Here is a 21,403-nt window from a genome sequence, read left to right on the forward strand (position 1 = left end):
CCATTTGTTCTCTAGGCTTTCTTAACTTGTTAATCTCACTCCAAAACTTTTTCTTATTTTCAACAAAATTTGTTGATAACATCTCACCCACTCTCTCATTTGCTCTCTTTTTACATTGCTTCACCACTCTCTTAACTTCTCTCTTTTTCTCCATATACTCTTCCCTCCTTGCATCACTTCTACTTTGTAAAAACTTCTCATATGCTAACTTTTTCTCCCTTACTACTCTCTTTACATCATCATTCCACCAATCGCTCCTCTTCCCTCCTGCACCCACTTTCCTGTAACCACAAACTTCTGCTGAACACTCTAACACTACATTTTTAAACCTACCCCATACCTCTTCGACCCCATTGCCTATGCTCTCATTTGCCCATCTATCCTCCAATAGCTGTTTATATCTTACCCTAACTGCCTCCTCTTTTAGTTTATAAACCTTCACCTCTCTCTTCCCTGATGCTTCTATTCTCCTTGTATCCCATCTACCTTTTACTCTCAGTGTAGCTACAACTAGAAAGTGATCTGATATATCTGTGGCCCCTCTATAAACATGTACATCCTGAAGTCTACTCAACAGTCTTTTATCTACCAATACATAATCCAACAAACTACTGTCATTTCGCCCTACATCATATCTTTTATACTTATTTATCCTCTTTTTCTTAAAATATGTATTACCTATAACTAAACCCCTTTCTATACAAAGTTCAATCAAAGGGCTCCCATTATCATTTACACCTGGCACCCCAAACTTACCTACCACACCCTCTCTAAAAGTTTCTCCTACTTTAGCATTCAGGTCCCCTACCACAATTACTCTCTCACTTGGTTCAAAGGCTCCTATACATTCACTTAACATCTCCCAAAATCTCTCTCTCTCCTCTGCATTCCTCTCTTCTCCAGGTGCATACACGCTTATTATGACCCACTTCTCGCATCCAACCTTTACTTTAATCCACATAATTCTTGAATTTACACATTCATATTCTCTTTTCTCCTTCCATAACTGATCATTTAACATTACTGCTACCCCTTCCTATGCTCTAACTCTCTCAGATACTCCAGATTTAATCCCATTTATTTCCCCCCACTGAAACTCTCCTACCCCCTTCAGCTTTGTTTCGCTTAGGGCCAGGACATCCAACTTCTTTTCATTCATAACATCAGCAATCATCTGTTTCTTGTCATCCGCACTACATCCACGCACATTTAAGCAACCCAGTTTTATAAAGTTTTTCTTCTTCTCTCTTTTTTAGTAATTGTATACAGGAGAAGGGGTTACTAGCCCATTGCTCCCGGCATTTTAGTCGCCTCATACGACACGCATGGCTTACGGAGGAAAGATTCTTTTAAACTTCCCCATGGACAATAGAAGAAATAAAAAAGAACAAGAGCTATTTAGAAAAAGGAGAAAAACCCAGATGTATGTATATATATATATATGCATGTGCGTGTCTGTGAAGTGTGACCAAAGTGTAAGTAGGAGTAGCAAGATATCCCTGTTATCTTAGCGTGTTTATGAGACAGAAAAAGAAACCAGCAATCCTACCATCATGCAAAACAGCTACAGGTTTTTGTTTCACAGTCATCTGGCAGGACGGTAGTACCTCCCTGGGCGGTTGCTGTCTACCAACCTACTACTATATATATAAATATATATATATAAATATATAAATATATAAATATATAAATATATATATATATATATATATATACATATATTATATATATATATTATATATATATATTATATAAAATATATATATCCCAATAGGGTCAGAGACCCTTGGAGCATGGGGCAAGTGTGCTCTAAAGTTCCTAATAGAGCTGGGTGAAAAGCTCATCATAGAAACCAAGGACCACATGGATACATTGTTGATATAAAGATGGCATGTAAGGTACATGTTGTTACGTGTGTATCACCGATTATAAGGCGAAAATCTCATCCAGCTCCTCAGAGCTGGGGCGTGTGCCCAAAATACAGCAGGCATTACCCCTTTATATATATATATATAATATATATATATATATATATATATATATATATATATATATATATATATATATATATATATATATATATATATATATATATATTCACAAAACTACGATACAAAGTAAAACAACATATGTAACTCAGAGCTACATCTCAAATACTTCGTCCAGCTCCCCGGCGGTGGGCCGCGTGCCCAGAATGCTGCAGGCATTTCCTCTCTGGATCGCAACACTGAGTCTCTGGAAGAGGAAGCTGGTCGCCCTGTGGTCCTTGGTTTCTATGATGAGCTTTTCACCCAGCTCTATTAGGAACTTTAGAGCACACTTGCCCCATGCTCCAAGGGTCTCTGACCCTATTGGGATATATATATTTTATATAATATATATATATAATATATATATATAATATATATATATATATATATATATATATATATATATATATATATATATATATATATATATATATATATATATATATATATATATATATGTAGACTCACATGTTTACCTGCAGATTACCAAGAGAGGGTTTCGTAGGTCGAAGGAGACTCGAACCTACTAACCTTGGGACAAGGTACGCAGTGCACTAACCTCCTACCACACTGGTCCAATACCTTGGCGTCCAGCCAAAGCTAGACGTTTTGATCCAAGGCAGCCAGCATTCAGGCAGGTGGTGTTAGCTATTTCATATCCCCTGCATGCATCGACCGACGGGAGATTTTTACAATGTTTAGAATTAGCAGAACATGCGAACATGCTAATACCACCTGCCTGAATGCTGGCTGCCTTGGATCAAAACGTCTAGCGTTGGCTGGGCGCCAAGATGTTGGTCCAGTGTGGTACTGTGGTTAGAGCACTGCGTACCTTGTCCCTAGGTTCGTAGGTTAGTCTCCTTCGACCAGAGATTAGTGAACATTCAGCCGGTTCTGCGAAATATATATGTTTGTGTAATATATGATGTGATTTTTGATAAATAGATCCCACTGCCTAAATTTTAAAATGTAAGACCAAGTATTTATCTCGAGACTAACACCGTAAAGCTGAAGTTTGAGAATAATGCCTTCTACCCTGGACCAAACTTGGAGAGGGTTTCGGGGATCGACGCCCCCGCGGCTCGGTCTGAGACCAGGCCTAATGGTGGATCAGGGTCTCATCAACCAGGCTGTTACTGCTGGCCGCACGCAAGCTGATGTACGAGCCACAGCCCAGTTGGTCAGGTACTGACTTTAGGTGCCTATCCAGTGCCTTCTTGAAGACAGCCAGGGGGCCTATTGGTAATCCCCCTTATGTATGCTGGGAGGCAATTGAACAGTCTTGGACCCCGGATACTCTATGTACTCGTGGAGCCCCTGCCTTTTATCGGGGGAATGTTGCATCTCCTGCCGAGTCTTTTGCTTTCATAGGGAGTGATTTTCGTGTGCAGGTTTTGTACCAATCCCTCCAGGACCTTCCAAGTGTATATTATCAGTATCTCTCTCGCCTGCGTTCCAGGGAATACAGATCAAGGACCTTCAGCCGTTCCCAGTAGTTTAGGTGCCTCATCGTACTTATGTGTGCCGTGAAAGTTATTTGTACACTATCCAGGTCTGCAATGTCGCCAGCCTTGAAGATTCCGTTAGTGTAATGCAGTATTCCAGCCTAGAGACATAAGCGATTTGAAAAGAATCATCATGGGCTCTCCGTCCCTAGTTTTGAAGGTTCTCATTATCCATCCTATCATTTTCCTAGCAGATGAGGTAGACACATTGTTGTGGTCTTTGAAGGCGAGATCCTCTGACATTATCACTTCCAGGTCCTTTACATTACTTTTCCGCTCAATTGTATCGTTAGAATTTGTTGTATACCCTGGAGCCAAGTGTGAGGTGCAGAAGTTGGAGATGGCGCCACAGGAGACCGAACCCACTAGTAGAAGAATGCAAGAATTGAGATGGATTTCAGCAGACTCACTGGCCCATGATAAGCATGTCTTTTTCAAATTCAATTCTTCTCACTTATAACTGGTGGTTGTTCAATAAAGTTGTGGTTGGTGTCCTCTGCACCAAGATATTGCGGTGCTGCTGTGTCAGATAAATACCGTAAATACCAGCACCGACAAAGATATAAGACACATCCAAAACACTTAGGTATCTTCATTGTCGAAACCTTTCACCTGCTCAGCAGACTTAAGCTGGTTTCCTTACAGCCACTGCCCCCCCCCTCCCTTGACCTAGAAGCAAGTACGTACCTGGTAACTAGTTGACTGCTGTGGGTCGCATCCCAGTGGTGGTAGTGAGAGAGGCTGGCTGTTGTAGGTCACATCCCAGGGGTGGTAGTGAGAGAGGTTGACTGTTGTGGGTCACATCCCAGGGGTGGTAGTGAGAGAGGCTGACTGTTGTGGGTCACATCCCAGGGGTGGTAGTGAGAGAGGCTGGCTGTTGTAGGTCACATCCCAGGGGTGGTAGTGAGAGAGGCTGACTGTTGTGGGTCACACCCCAGGGGTGGTAGTGAGAGAGGCTGACTGTTGTGGGTCACACCCCAGGGGTGGTAGTGAGAGAGGCTGACTGTTGTGGGTCGCATCCCAGTGGTGGTAGTGAGAGAGGCTGGCTGTTGTAGGTCACATCCCAGGGGTGGTAGTGAGAGAGGCTGACTGTTGTGGGTCACATCCCAGGGGTGGTAGTGAGAGAGGCTGGCTGTTGTAGGTCACATCCCAGGGGTGGTAGTGAGAGAGGCTGACTGTTGTGGGTCACATCCCAGGGGTGGTAGTGAGAGAGGCTGACTGTTGTGGGTCACACCCCAGGGGTGGTAGTGAGAGAGGCTGACTGTTGTGGGTCACATCCCAGGGGTGGTAGTAAGAGAGACTGACTGTTGTGGGTCACATCCCAGGGGTGGTAGTGAGAGAGGCTGACTGTTGTGGGTCACATCCCAGGGGTGGTAGTGAGAGAGGCTGACTGTTGTGGGTCACATCCCAGGGGTGGTAGTGAGAGAGGCTGACTGTTGTGGGTCACATCCAAGGGGTGGTAGTGAGAGAGGCTGACTGTTGTGGGTCACATCCCAGGGGTGGTAGTGAGAGAGGCTGACTGTTGTGGGTCACATCCCAGGGGTGGTAGTGAGAGAGGCTGACTGTTGTGGGTCACATCCCAGGGGTGGTAGTGAGAGAGGCTGACTGTTGTGGGTCACATCCCAGGGGTGGTAGTGAGAGAGGCTGACTGTTGTGGGTCACATCCCTGGGGTGGTAGTGAGAGAGGCTGACTGTTGTGGGTCACACCCCAGGGGTGGTAGTGAGAGAGGCTGACTGTTGTGGGTCACATCCCAGGGGTGGTAGTAAGAGAGACTGACTGTTGTGGGTCACATCCCAGGGGTGGTAGTGAGAGAGGCTGACTGTTGTGGGTCACATCCCAGGGGTGGTAGTGAGAGAGGCTGACTGTTGTGGGTCACATCCCAGGGGTGGTAGTGAGAGAGGCTGACTGTTGTGGGTCACATCCCAGGGGTGGTAGTGAGAGAGGCTGACTGTTGTGGGTCACATCCCAGGGGTGGTAGTGAGAGAGGCTGACTGTTGTGGGTCACATCCCAGGGGTGGTAGTGAGAGAGGCTGACTGTTGTGGGTCACATCCCTGGGGTGGTAGTGAGAGAGGCTGACTGTTGTGGGTCACATCCCTGGGGTGGTAGTGAGAGAGGCTGAATGTTGTGGGTCACATCCCAGGGGTGGTAGTGAGAGAGGCTGACTGTTGTGGGTCACATCCCAGGGGTGGTAGTAAGAGAGACTGACTGTTGTGGGTCACATCCCTGGGGTGGTAGTGAGAGAGGCTGACTGTTGTGGGTCACATCCCTGGGGTGGTAGTGAGAGAGGCTGACTGTTGTGGGTCATGCACACCTTGAGGTCGAACGTTTTATTCAAGGTTTATTCAAGTAATAGGAGTATACCTTCAATTCCTTAAATGAAAAGTCCTTTACAAGCTTGAAGGCCCATTAACGGCCAGGGTCTTTGTTCCAATTTCCATTTATCTAAGACAACAACCCTTGTTAATATATATATATATATATATATATATATATATATATATATATATATATATATATATATATATATATATAAATATATAAATATACCATCTTCACAGCAACATACATGTATTATATAAACACAAACTAACAGAATAGCAAAACTCTGTTAAAAGTCTCGTTTTTCTTCTATTTTTTTTTAGCGTTATGGGCCAGTTGTGGCAGTGAAAGTCAGAAACTCCAGCATCATGTCCAGAGTTAAAAGTGCAGACGTTTCCCTCAGGGGAAGATCCGTGGCCATGGTAGTAGACTGTGATCCAGCTACCTACAAGCAAACCTGGGAGCAGTATCGAAGTAGGTATCTGTGTGTGTGTGTTTGTGTGTGTGTGTGTGTGTGTGTGTGTGTGTGTACTCACCTAATTGTACTCTCCTAACTGTGGCTGCATGGATTGATTCATAGCTCCCAGCCCCGCCTCTTCATTCGTCACCACTAGGTCCATTGTCTCCCTGCTTCATGAGCTTGATCATACCACTACTACCTCACTTTCCAGACTCTTCAGCTTCCTCACAACTCTATGACTGAAGAAATACTTCCTAACATCCCTGTGACTCATCTGATTCTTCAGCTTCCAATTGTGACCCCTTGTTACTGTGTCCCATCTCTGGAACATCCTGTCTCTGTCCACCATGACGATTCTTCTATTTATTTTATATGTCGTAATCATGTCCCCCCTTCCTGTCCTCCAGCATCGTCAGGTCGAGTTCCCTTAATCTCTCCTCGTAGGACATGGCTCTAATCTCCGGGACCAGCCTCTTTGCAAACCTTTGCACTTTCTCTAGTTTCATGATGTCCTTGACCAGGTGTGGCTTCTTCCTTATCTATTCCAATCAGTATTTTGTATGTCGTTATCATGTCTCCTCTAAGCTTTCTGTCCTCCAGTGTCGTCAGGCCGATTTCCCTCAACCTTTCTTCGTATGACAATCCCCTTAGCTCTGGAACTAACCTTGTTGCAAACCTTTGCACTTTCTCTAATTTCTTGACATGCTTGACCAGGTGTGGGTTCCAAACTGGTGCTGTGTACTCCAGTATAGGTCTGACGTACATGGTGTACAGTGTCTTGAACGATTCCTTACCGAGGTTTCGGAACGATATTCTCAGGTTTGCCCGGCGCCCATATGCTGCAGCAGTTATCTGGTTGATGTGTGCATCTGGAGACGTGTTCGGTGTTATGGTCACCCTTTGAGTAAGGTATGCTTTGTCTGTGGTCTTCTTTGCCCTTCCCCGATCTTCAAGACTTTGCATTTGGCGGGGTTAAATTCGAGGAGCCAGTTGCTGGACCATGCATCCAGCCTATTCAGGTCTCTTTGAAGTCCTGCCTGATCCTCATCTGATTTAATTCTCCTCATTAACTTCACATCATCTGCGAACATGGGCACTTCTGAATCTAACCCTTCCATCAGGTCATTCACATATACCAAAAATAGCACTGGTTCTACCACTGACCCCTGTGGAACCCCGTTCGTCACATTCGCTCACTGTGATACCTCATCACGTACATGACTCGTTGTTGCCTCCCTGTCAGGTATTCTTTGATCCATTGCAGTACCCTTCCTGTTATATGAGCCTAATCCTCTAGCTTTTGCACTAATCTCTTGTGAGGAACTGTGTAGATGGCTTTCTTGTAGTCCAAATGCAATCTACCCACCCCTCTCTCTCATGTCTTACTTCCGTTACCATGTCATAAAACTCCAGTAGGTTTGTGACATAGGATTTGCTTTCTATGAATCCGTTCTGGTTGTTCATAAGCTGGTTCCGTTCTCGGTGCTCCACCACTCTCTTCCAGATAATCATCTCCATGACTTTGCATACTAAACACGTCAGTGACACTGGTCTATAGTTTAGTACCTAGTTTGTGTCTCCTATCTTAAAAGTGGGGACTACATTAGCCATCTTCCATATGTCAGGTAGTTGCCCAGTTTCAATGGATGTGTTGAAAATTGTAGTTAGTGGCACACACAGCGTCTCAGCTTCCTCTCTGAGGACTTACGGAGAGATGTCTGGTCCCACCGCCTTCGAGGTATCAAGTTCACTTAGCAGCTTCTTCACCACCACCTCGGTTGTGTGTATTTCATCCAACACTTGTTGGTATATTCCTTGTTGGTGTCCCCCTCTGTTCTGTCTTCCCAGAGTCCTTTCTGTCTCCACTGTAAATACTTTCTTAAATCTCGTGTTCAGCTCTTCACATACTTCTTGGTCTTTTCTTGTGAGCTCCTCATCTTTTTTCCTCAGCCTGATTACCTAGGCCATGACTGTCGTCTTTGGGTGTAACTTGACTTTCGATGCTATGTTTTCGTACTGTTGCTGGGCCTCCCTCCTTATCTGTGCATACTCGCTTCTGGCTCTACAACTAATCTCTCTATTTTCCTGGGTCCTTTGTCTTCTGTAATTTTTCCCTTCTCTATGCACTTAGTTTTTGCCTCCCTACACCTTCGGGTAAACCAAGGGGTCGTTCTGGTCTTCCCATTATTTCTGTTAACCTTGGGAACAAACCTTTCCTCTGCTTCCTTGCATTTTGCTGTTATGTAGTTCATTTCGTTTACTGAGTTTCCTTCCAATTCTCTTTCCCACTGAACCTCCTGCAGGAAGTTCCTCATGCCGTTGTAGTTACCCCTTTTATAGTTTGGCTTTTCCCATCCTACCCCTGTAACCCTCTCCACTTGTAACTATACTATGTATTCAGAGCTCAGAACCACGTGATCACTATCTCCAAGGGGCCTTTCACATGTGATCTCAATGTCCGAGCTACTCAAGGTGGACACGAGATCCAGTCTTGCTGGTTCATCTTCCCCTCTCTCTCTGGTAGTGTCCCTAACATTTTGATGCATAAGGTTTTCCAGTACCATATGCATCATCTTTGCTTTCGATGCTTCGCTACCCCCATGTGGCTCCAGGTATTCCTAATCAATCTCATTGTGGTTGAAATCGCCCATAACTAGTAACTTTGCTCTGCTCGAGTGAGCTCTTCTGGCCTCCTCAGCTAGTGTGTCCACCATTGCTATGTTGCTCTCTTCATATTCTTCTCTTGGCTTCCTGCAGTTCGGTGGCGGGTTGTACATCACTGCAATGACTAATTTGTATGTGTGTATTTGTCTGTGAACTGACAAAGCCTCTGCTGGAGGTAATATGTTATTAAACTGTTCAGCTTATAAAATTATGGTGATATCTACTGCATTAACTTGTAGGTATTAAAACAGTGCATTGAAAAGCCTTAAACAACAGTCCTGAATGATGGTGATGTCAGGTGAGCTCTGACTTCGAATATTTCAGAATATGCATAAGGATAAAAAACATATCTAAATTTAATTAATGTTTAAAAAAAAATTATCGTAATAATACCTCTTGCAAGTTTTAGGCTGAGGGACATTTGGAAGGAGTTATTTATGTAGACGATATTTCTGTCTAAACAGAGCTTGATAAAAGTGTGTAGAGCAAAATGTCGTGTAAATGCAAGAGTGTTTGTCGTTTTGGTCAGTTGTGCAAGACGGTTAAAGACGAAATAAAATGCCTACCAAATTTTTGGTGACTTTAAGTACTGAAAACATAGTTGTGATTAATAATAGTGAATAAAACCATTAGGTTTTTTAATTTTCTATCCTCAGAACAAAGTTCCTCATTTACGTATGATTTTCGTTACAGATTTCATTAATCAGAGACACCATGAATCAACTAACGTCATGGACTACTGTTTAGCCTTGGGAATTATTGACCTACTTTTGCTTCTGATCCTCGCCATGGCCATAACAGTTATGAAGCTGCAAGAAAAGCGAAATGAAGAAGACATCCATATTTCCAAAGGCCAAACTAACATCGGTGAGGGATTGGATGACATCCCTCTTCAGGGTGCATCTTCAGCTGCAATATTCCAGAGACAACCCTCATCATTCCAGCCAAGTAATATCTTACAAGAAAATGAATATGCTGAACTGACAGAGGACTACCAGGAGGAACACCATTATTGCTACGTGGATTTAGAAGCTTTAAAGAAAGCACTTGAAAAAGAAAAGGCATCTGCGTTAACCTAGAGCTCTTCCCCCCCCCCATATATCTCTTCATTCCAGCTCCAGTTACATCCATCCTCGCTAACCCTCAAGAGACACAGAAGCTACAGGTCAGTTCGTTCAGCAGACACGGGAAGTTCATATTATCACCCCGAGAGGTCCAGGAGCTGGCGATAAAAATTTCCAAGAGGCCCGAGATTTATCTTAACACTTTGCAGAAGTCTAACAGCTGTAACTTCACACTTTCTATAAGCGAATTAGATAAAGATCGATACTCAAATGGCACAAGAGTTATATGTCAACACCCAGAGAGTTACAGAAACTATACATCAACACAGAGTACAGAAGCTATTGTTTAAAACCATTAAATACCCCAGGAACTGGATCTCAACAGTCATACGCATCCTCCTTTTAACAGCATTGTGCTGTTTGTAAAAAAAATCACATGGTGACTGTTTAACGAGTCTTGAACATTGATTATGTGACTTACACAGTGCACGGGGGGGGGGGGGGGCCTTGTTTTTGTTGTCCCGTCAGTGTTTTGTCGGCGTTATCATATTTTTCATCGTCTTTATCATATCATATATATATATATATATATATATATATATATATTTCATCAGTTAGTGTTGTCTTTTGTTATAATTCGGTAATTTTTATAGAGAGATGACATTGTAACCTAACTATCTCTAACCTAACCTAACTATCTCTAACCTAACCAGACTATCTCTAACCTAACCTAACTATCTCTAACCTAACCTAACTATCTCTAACCTAACCTATCTCTAACCTAACCTAACTATCTCTAACGTAACCTAGCTATCTCTAACCTAACCTAACTATCTCTAACCTAACCAAACTATGGCTAACCTAACCTAACTATCTCTAACCTAACTATCTCTAACCTAACCTAACTATCTCTAACCTAACCAGACTATCTCTAACCTAACCAGACTATCTCTAACCTAACCAAACTATCTCTAGCCTAACCAAACTATCTTCCCTAACCAGACTATCTCTAACCTAACCAGACTATCTCTAACCTAACCAGACTATCTCTAACCTAACCAGACTATCTCTAACCTAAACAAACTATCTCTAACCTAATCAAACTATCTCTAACCTAACCAAACTATCTCTAACCTAACCAAACTATCTCTAACCTAACCTAACTATCTCTAACCTAACCTAACTATCTCTAACCTAACCAAACTATCTCTAACCTAACCAAACTATCTCTAACCTAACCTAACTATCTCTAACCTAACCTAACTATCTCTAACCTAACCAGACTATCTCTAACCTAACCAAACTATCTCTAGCCTAACCTAGCTATCTCTACCCTAACCAAACTATCTCTAACCTAACCTAGCTATCTCTAACCTAACCAAACTATCTCTAACCTAACCTAGCTATCTCTAACCTAACCAAACTATCTCTAACCTAAACAAACTATCTCTAACTTAACTATCTCTAACCTAACCTATCTCTCACCTAACCAAACTATCTCTAACCTAACCAAACTATCTCTAACCTAACCTAACTATCTCTAACGTAACCTAACTATCTCTAACCTAACCTAACTATCTCTAACCTAACCAAACTATGGTTAACCTAACCAGACTATCTCTAACCTAACTATCTCTAACCTAACTATCTCTAACCTAACTAAACTATGGCTAACCTAACCAGACTATCTCTAACCTAACTATCTCTAACCTAACTATCTCTAACCTAACCTAACTATCTCTAACCTAACCAAACTATCTCTAGCCTAACCTAGCTATCTCTAATCTAACCAAACTATCTCTACCCTAACCAAACTATCTCTAACCTAAACAAACTATCTCTAACCTAATCAAACTATCTCTAACCTAACCAAACTATCTCTAACCTAATCAAACTATCTCTAACCTAATCAAACTATCTCTAACCTAACCAAACTATCTCTAACCTAACCAAACTATCTCTAACCTAACCAAACTATCTCTACCCTAACCAAACTATCTCTAGCCTAACCAAACTATCTCTAACCTAACCAAACTATCTCTAACCTAACCAAACTATCTCTAACCTAACCTATCTCTAACCTAACTTATCTCTAACCTAACCAAACTATCTCTAACCTAACCAAACTATCTCTAACTTAACCAAACTATCTCTAACCTAACCAAACTATCTCTAACCTAACCAAACTATCTCTAGCCTAACCAAACTATCTCTAGCCTAACCTAGCTATCTCTAACCTAACCAAACTATCTCTAACCTAACCAAACTATCTCTAGCCTAACCAAACTAAGTCTAGCCTAACCTAGCTATCTCTAACCTAACCAAACTATCTCTAACCTAACTATCTCTAACCTAACCAAACTATCTCTAACCTAACTATCTCTAACCTAACTATCTCTAACCTAACCTATCTCTAACCTAACCTATCTCTAACCTAACCAAACTATCTCTAACCTAACCAAACTATCTCTAACCTAACCAAACTATCTCTAGCCTAACCTAGCTATCTCTAACCTAACCAAACTATCTCTAACCTAACCAGACTATCTCTAACCTAACCAGACTATCTCTAACCTAACCAGACTATCTCTAACCTAACCAGACTATCTCTAACCTAACCTAACTATCTCTAACCTAACCTAACTATCTCTAGCCTAACCTAGCTATCTCTAACCTAACCAAACTATCTCTAACCTAACCTAACTATCTCTAACCTAACTTAACTATCTCTAGCCTAACCTAGCTATCTCTAACCTAACCAAACTATCTCTAACCTAACCTAACTATCTCTAACCTAACTTAACTATCTCTAACCTAACTTAACTATCTCTAACCTAACCAAACTATCTCTAACCTAACCTAACTATCTCTAACCTAGCCTAACTATCTCTAACCTAACCAAACTATCTCTAACCTAACTATCTCTAACCTAACCTAACTATCTCTAACCTAACCAGACTATCTCTAACCTAACCTAACTATCTCTAACCTAACTATCTCTAACCTAACCAAACTATCTCTAACCTAACTATCTCTAACCTAGCCTAACTATCTCTAACCTAACCAGACTATCTCTAACCTCACCTAAACAAAAATATGTCGAGAAAACCACAAATAATTTCCAAGGACTGATTGAAATATTTAAACCAGATGAAACTAGGTTACATATGTTAAGTTTAGAATAAGAATGTTGACATCTACACTGAGTATTGAGTCAGTGTGACAGTAATAAACCATACCACGGGTGGGTTAGAACCCGCGATCAGAGTCATGGAACTCCAGACCGACGCGTTAACCACTGGACCAGGTAGCTACCATCAGATTCATCGAAGTAGGTATGTTTCTACACCATAGGAAGGTTAGCATAGGCCACCACTGTGACCACAAATGCAAGATTTTACAGACGAATCTCCCGTTAGCATGGCCGTGATGAACTCTAGTTCAAGTCCCCTCAAAGCTGGCCCAGTGGCTAACGCGACGGTCTGGAATTTTGAGAATCTGATCGGGGGTTCTAACCCCACCCGTGGTATGGTTTGTATGCAATCGTGTCATTACGATTTCGTGAGTCATGGTGACAGTAATGTGTAGAAAACATAGTTTGACATTAATGAAAGTCGTATTACTCGATACACATGATTTTCTGGAAATGTTGTCGGGTGCAAAAAAGAATTAATATCTCAATTAAAAACAGTAAAACGAATTACATAAAATTTCTGTTGTGTACAATTTAAGAATTATGACGTTCAGTTAAATTTTCCGGTTTGCTATTACTTCCGAATATTAATAATTACTCAGTTTTAAATACTTGTGTCAGTAGGTCACATACTGTGGTTCTTCCTTATGTGAACGTAACCTGACCTGACTAGGTTAAGGCATTGACCTAAACTGGTAGGAGAATTGGACCTGCCTCGCATGGGCCAGTAGGCCTGCTGCAGCGTTCCTTCTTATGTTCTTATCAGAGAGTCATGAAACTCCAGACAGAGTGGCCTGGTGACTAACGCGTCGGTCAGGAGTTCGATGACTCTCTGATCGCGGGTTCTATCCCCACCCGTGGTGTGATTTCTTTAAGCTTACAACGCCTTTAAGCTTAACAAAGCTGGTAAACATTGTCAGCTTAAAGGCGATGTAAAGAGGCCATCTCTAGTTATCTCACCGAAACCAATTTCACGTTTTTTTAATTGCCAGGTGGAAGACAGGCAATTACACAAGCCGAAACCAGTTCGAAGTTTTCACTAAAAATAATGCAACTAGTTTTATGAGTTTGAAGTCTATCAGAAGAGAGATTTTCAAGGAATGGCACAGAAAACTTGGCTCTGACAAATACAACTTGAGTACGGTATAATACAGTGGGGCATAGAAACAGTGCAGCTCTGGTCACTGATACAGCACCATGCAATACAACAAGACAGTGCAATACTGCAATAAGACAGTGCAATACGGTAGCAAGACAGTGCAATAGAGTAGCAAAACAGTGCAATACAGTGAAATACAGCAACAATGCAATACATCAATAGTAAGGTGCAACAGGTGACTGTACAGTGCAGCCAATAAAGTGAATGTACAACGCAATACACTGATGTAGGGAACAGTGACAGTACAGTGCAATACAGTGACGGTAATCAATAGAGTTAGTTTAATATCTTTATTATGCATCTCATACCCATCCTGTGGGCGGTAGTCATACCCATCCTGTGGGCGGTAGTCATACCCATCCTGTGGGCGGTAGTCATACCCATCCTGTGGGCGGTAGTCATACCCATCCTGTGGGCGGTAGTCATACCCATCCTGTGGGCGGTAGTCATACCCATCCTGTGGGCGGTAGTCATACCCATCCTGTGGGCGGTAGTCATACCCATCCTGTGGGCGGTAGTCAAAAGATTACAAAGGTACATAATGGGTCCAGGGACTGGGCCCCAAAGTTATGATAGCTGAACTAGTTACAAAGGTAATGAACTCCAGGTAGATCTGGTCACAATCATGACAAGTTACAGAGGTAATGAATCAGCTTCACTCCTATACATGGTTACAGTCATGAACAAATTACAAAGTAATGAACCACTGATACGTCCACACCTGGTCACAATTGTAATGAGTTATAAATACAAATATTAAGTGGGTCATACACCCACACGAGCGCGCGCGCGCACACATACACACATGAGGGCGCACGCACAGACATATGCACACGAGCGTACAAATATATGCATACACACAAGCACGCGCGCCCGCGCCCCCCCCTACACACACACCCACGTGGTCCAGAAACTGGCTTCTCGAATTCAACCCTGCCAAATGCAAAGTCATGAAGATTGGGAAGGGCAAAGAAGACCGCAGACGGAGTATAGGCTAGGTGGACAAAGACTACAGACCTCACTCAGGGAGAAAGACCTTGGGGTGACCATAACACCGAGCACGTCACCGGAGGCACACATCAACCAAATAACTGCTGCAGCATACGGGTGCCTGGCAAACCTGAGAATAGCGTTCCGATACCTTAATAAGGAATCGTTCAAGACACTGTACACTGTGTATGTTAGGCCCATACTGGAGTATGCAGCACCAGTCTGGAACCCACACCTGGTCAAGCACGTCTAGAAGTTAGAGAAAGTACAAAGGTTTGCAACAAGGCTAGTTCCAGAGCTCAGGGGAATGTCGTACGAGGAAAGGTTGAGGGAAATCGGACTGACGACACTGGAGGACAGAAGGGTCAGGGGAGACATGATAACGACATAGAAGATACTGCGGGGAATAGACAAGGTGGACAGAGACAGGATGTTCCAGAGAGGGGACACAGAAACGAGGGGTCACAATTGGAAGCTGAAGACTCAGACGAGTCACAGGGACGTTAGGAAGTATTTCTTCAGTCATAGAGTCGTCAGGAAGTGGAATAGCCTAACAAGTAAAGTAGAGGAGGCAGGAACCCTACATAGTTTTAAGGAGAGATATGACAAAGCTCAGGAAGCAGAGAGGGAGAGGACCCAGTAGCGATCTGTGAAGAGGCGGGGCCAGGAGCTTAGTCTCGACCCCTGCAACCACAATTAGGTGAGTACAATTAGGTGAGTACACACACACACACACACACACACACACACACACATGGTAATGCTTTATTTACAGCTAGCAAAGTCAGGGTATTTCTCCAGAATGGTCTGTAATGTACCACTGTGGATAAAATACTTTGCCATTTCTTGAACATTTCTGAGTGAGTTGTCTCTAAATTCATTAATTTGATCACACTCCAGTACATAATGACGCAAGGTGTGACGCACTCCAGTACATAATGACGCAAGGAGTGACAATAGTCTATCTGGCAAAGTTTACATTTCGTTTGGTCTACATCTGGTGGTGGTGATTTAACCTGCCAAAGATACTTGTAATCCAGCCGGAGCCGGGCAGTAGTGACATCCAAGAGTCTGCTTATCTTGTTGGATGCACTATAGACATGTGGCTCCTCCTGCATGATGGAATGATGATAGATGGATTGACTTGTGTCAATCTCCCTAAGTCTTAAGTCAATAAAGTTCAATTGAAGTTCTTTTCGTATTATTGTTCTCAAACTGCTAACTGACAACCCAAGATTGTAATCTACCCCCTCTTTGAAAGCATACAGCTTAGCCAATTTATCAGTTCTATCATGCATCTGAAGACCAATGTGAGATGGAATCCACAGCATGTGCACTCTGACTCCACTGTCCACAATCTTACCATACCTATGTCTAGCTTCTGACACAAGCATGCCACAATTTATGCTTAATGAGTTGAGAGCATTTATGGATGACAGAATCAGTTACAAATAAACTGTCAATCTTAGATACATAGATGCATTTGAGTGCAAGGAGTATGGCAAACAGTTCTGTTTGAAGGGTAGAGGCCCAATTATTGATGCGTGCTCCAAATTCTTTAAGAGAGCCATCACTCTGTGTGACAACAGCAGCCCTACCAGCTGCACCAGTGGACTGGTGAACAGAACCATCAACGTAAATAATTTGTGAAAGAATGTTCTGTGTGGCTAAGTTATCAATACAGCTTAAGGCATCATGTTTGGCTTCAAGACGAAGCTTTGGTTGTGATTTAAGAAATCCTCATTGCTTCGTTTTGCAGTTTTTCCAGCCCTCCAAGCTTCCAGTCAGACACGAGTGCAAGTAGTGGCGCCGCATAATCAACCAATGATCTAATATAAGTAAGATACATCATTTTCACAATTTTAACATTAGCTCCATACCTGGGGTGAAAACCTGTCACAACTCTAAGTGCTCTCAGTCTTTCTTTGTATTGGCGATAAAGTCTCGTTACAACTGGTCCAAGTAGCGGAACCTCAAAGCCTAGATACCTGTATCTGCTTACATATTCTAGAAGAGATCCATCATGCAACTGGATCTGACGAACTGTGCCTCTCTGTCGAGGAGGACGCCTTTTGAGTATCTTTGTTTTATCCCCTGAGATTATTAACCCCAGGTCCTGACACGAGGCTAGTACATGATTAAGAATGTTTTGGGTGTTGGAGAATCCAGTGGTGTGAATCATTATATCATCAGCAAAACTAACCATATAATGATGGGGCTGACTAGGCATAGCATTAAGTAAGGCATTAATTAGAATATTGAAAAGGGTGGGACTAAGCACACCTCCCTGTGGGGTTCCTAATTCAAAATCTTTAGTTACACTTCTATGTCCCTGAAACAACACAGACGACTTTCTGTTGGACAGGTAACCTTTAATCCAGCGGAGAAGCCATCCTCCAACATCCATTCTGGCAAGTTCACTAATGATTACATGTCGGTTGGCTACATCAAAAGTGTGAGCTGTCAGTGTGCAGAGTGAGAAAGGTGGTAATGCAATGATGCACACTTCTTCCATGCATGAAGCCATGCAACCGGGGAGACAAGAATTGCTTAATTCTGTGCATAAGACGATTAAGAATCATCCTCTCGAAAGTTTTACACGAGCAGCTAGTAAGGGATATTGGACGAAATGAGTTTTGTTGATTGGGCTTCGGAATGGGAATAATGAGGCTGTTGGTCCATGATTTAGGGAGCTCCCCAGTTACATAGCTCATGTTATATAATTCAAGTAAAGGATTACCTGGTACTCGACACAGCAATCTGAGTATGTTGTAAGTAATACCATCCTCACCAGGCGACGTGGAGTTGCCCTTAGTGCTGCATCAAGTTCATAATTAGTGAAAGGAATGTTGCAGTCATTTGCCTTGCTGAGCATAAAGCAAACAAGTCTCTCCCTTGCATCATATTTGTCCATTAATTTCGCCTGTGTGGTACTGGGAAGATTGTCATAGCTAGATGTAGCAGCCCAAGCACTAACTAATTCATTCGCCCTATGCAAGGGATGAGGGTGCGCGATCTGCCCAGTTCTGCTGCCCTTAATTCTATTTGTCGCTCCATGCCCGGCTAAGTGGGGTGTGAGCATTGAGACCGTTGACAAATTGTTCCCAGTCAGTTTGCCGCAGCTCTGTCATACGCTCTCTGGCAGCAGCAAGGGCAGTTTGGAAGAGCCTCAGCATTCCAGGGTTACGATGGTTTCTATAGGCTAGGCCTAGTCTGCGAGCAGTACGTTTCAATGTTCGAAGTTTAGAATCATTGTAATAGGTATGGTTTTTATAAGACTTATGATTATTATGGAAGTCATTTGGATTTAGAGTAGCAGGAGGTTTCAGTGGCGGCTCTAAGAAGTTCTGAATACTGCTCACAAGGTCATTGTTAAAAGTCTCGACAGAGGAACACTCATAGGAATTATACCAGTCAGTCACATGTGCAACAAAGTCATCATGCTGATCAGTGGGAACATTAAAACCTTTCCGTTTGAATATCCCACCAGGGAGGATAGTATTACCAATATCTAGGGAGGTTAGCCTTGGGAAATGATCTGATGATATATATGTTACAATGGAAGACTCACAGCTGGCAGAAGTAATGCTGAAGCCCAGGCACAGATCAAGGACGCCTCCATAGATATGTGTGGGTTCAAGGTCACCTACAATTTGCACATTATCATGACTGTTTAAGAGTGACAACAGTTGATTGCCATTACGGTTACCAAACTGAGAGTTTCCAATGCATTTGTGTCTTGCATTATAATCACCAATAATAAGAGTAGGTTCAGACTGAGCACAAGTTGGGGGCTCCAAGTAATTAAACTTATCAGCAGGAGCATACAAGTTAAATATTTTGAGAGCAGAGTTCCCAATATAAATCCTAACACCATGGTATTGCAGCCCCTCTGTTTTATTATGTGTGAGAAGTTGATAGGGAAGTGATTTTTTAATATATAGAACACAAGAGTTAGTAGATTTGAGGTTATATGCAACAAATGATGGCAATTTAGGGGGTTGGGATTTTTCAGGGACTCTGCACTCTTGTAGACACACAACATCAATGGATTCAGTAGTTACTTTATGATGAAGGTCAGAAAATCTTTTTCTAAGTGACGCAATATTCCAACTTAAAATGGATAGTTTATACGAGTTTGGTTTCATTATAGAAGTCCAGGGATAGAATTCAATTTCTCAGCAAAATGAAAAAAAATTACTAAATAGCAAACAGACATAATCAATATCAATATCATCAGTATTATCCTTATCCATGAGTCTCCTAAGTGCACTTCCACTGTGGAGACCTCTTGGGAGTCTTTGTTTACAGAGGTCACGGCGTTCTTTGTCTGTGAATGTATGGAAGGTGACACTATCCCTCGCACTCACCTCTCCACATTTATTACACTCATCACTATCAACTGACCTAATTTGTGGGAAATGCTCAGCATAACAAGCGGCTTTCTATATAGTAGTATGTTATTGATGTCAGCTATGGTCTGTATACCTTGTACATGTACTTGTAGAAATAAAGATTATTACTATTATTCTTAGAGTTCAATACAGTGACAAGTAATGTGGCATCAGCACAGTGACATTGTAATGCAGTGCATTGGCAGTGTAGTGCGGTATACTGACAGTATAGTACAGTGACAGTATAGCACTGATTGTACAGCGCAGTACAGTACAGTGTAGTACTGACACAGTACAGTGTAATACTGTGACACAGTACAGTACAGTGTAGTTCTGTGACAGTACAGCGCAGTACAGTACAGTGTAGTACTGTGACAGTACAGCGCAGTACAGTACAGTGTAGTACTGTGACAGTACATTGCAGTATTGTGACAGTACAGTGACAAAGTACAGTGATAGTACATTGCAGTATTGTGACAGAGTACAGTGACAGAGTACAGTGACAGAACAGTGTAGCACAGTGACAGTGCAGCAGTGGCAGTACAGTGCAGCACAGTGACAGTACAGTGTAGCAGTGACAGTACAGTGCAGCACAGTGCAGTACAGTATTATGCACTGTACTGCAGTAAAATATTGTATAAAAAAATAATTCTCCATAGTCCGGGTACTGAACTGAAACAGAAGATGGTATTAATCCTGGTGAGTCAGTGTGGCCAGGACAGGTGATGAGGTGTGTCTAGCGCAGTACAAGACGGGCGGTGACGCAGAGAAGTAATCATGGTTTGGGCGTTAGTGTGAGTATATAAGTTACTATTATTAATATAGATAAATTTGTATATAGGCGAGTTTTTTAGTCTTTATACTATATTAATTATTTGCACTTATGCTTCATAATTTGTATGAAGGTATATACTGGCTCCCGAGTTGCTGGTTTTTTTCATTGTGATTTAAATGCCCCTAGACAGCAGACTGAGCAGCCATTTAGGAGCCAGGGCATTTTATTTAAGTTATCATATCAAAGAAGTAACACACAGTAACAGTACAGTGTAGCACAGTAACAGTACAGTGCAGCACAGTAACAGTACAGTGCAGCACAGTAACAGTACAGTGCAGCACAGTAACAGTACAGTGCAGCACAGTAACAGTACAGTGCAGTACAGTAACAGTACAGTGCAGCACAGTAACAGTACAGTGCAGCACAGTAACAGTACAGTGCAGCACAGTAACAGTACAGTGCAGTACAGTAACAGTACAGTGCAGCATAGTAACAGTACAGTGCAGCACAGTAACAGTACAGTGCAGCACAGTAACAGTACAGTGCAGCACAGTAACAGTACAGTGCAGCACAGTAACAGTACAGTGCAGCACATTAACAGTACAGTGCAGTACAGTAACAGTACAGTGTAGCACTGTGACAGTACAGTGCAGCACATTAACAGTACAGTGCAGTACAGTAACAGTACAGTGTAGCACTGTGACAGTACAGAGCAGCACAGTAACGGTGCAGTGCAGCACAGTAACAGTACAGTGCAGTACAGTAACAGTACAGTGCAGCACAGTAACAGTACAGTGCAGCACATTAACAGTACAGTGCAGTACAGTAACAGTACAGTGTAGCACTGT

At 42.5% G+C, this 21,403-nt stretch overlaps 2 protein-coding genes across 2 annotated transcripts in view; both read left to right on the forward strand.

Moving 5' to 3' along the window:
* The window catches only part of LOC128703681 (uncharacterized), a 78,389-nt gene extending 67,848 nt beyond the window's left edge, over positions 1 to 10,541 (forward strand). The window contains exons 4-5 of the mRNA XM_070101343.1: positions 6,180 to 6,330; positions 9,674 to 10,541. Coding sequence (XP_069957444.1) covers positions 6,180 to 6,330; positions 9,674 to 10,059 — 537 coding nt within the window. The 3' untranslated portion in view covers positions 10,060 to 10,541. The remainder of the gene's footprint in view (positions 1 to 6,179; positions 6,331 to 9,673) is intronic.
* Positions 10,542 to 10,597: 56 nt separating this feature from the next.
* LOC128703733 (cytochrome P450 9e2) overlaps positions 10,598 to 21,403 on the forward strand; it is a 90,617-nt gene continuing 79,811 nt past the window's right edge. The window contains exon 1 of the mRNA XM_070101342.1: positions 10,598 to 20,574. Within this exon, the coding sequence (XP_069957443.1) occupies positions 20,558 to 20,574 (17 nt within the window). The 5' untranslated portion in view covers positions 10,598 to 20,557. The remainder of the gene's footprint in view (positions 20,575 to 21,403) is intronic.

Source organism: Cherax quadricarinatus, chromosome 76 (genome assembly GCF_038502225.1).
Source record: "Cherax quadricarinatus isolate ZL_2023a chromosome 76, ASM3850222v1, whole genome shotgun sequence".
NCBI classification, from domain to species: domain Eukaryota; kingdom Metazoa; phylum Arthropoda; class Malacostraca; order Decapoda; family Parastacidae; genus Cherax; species Cherax quadricarinatus.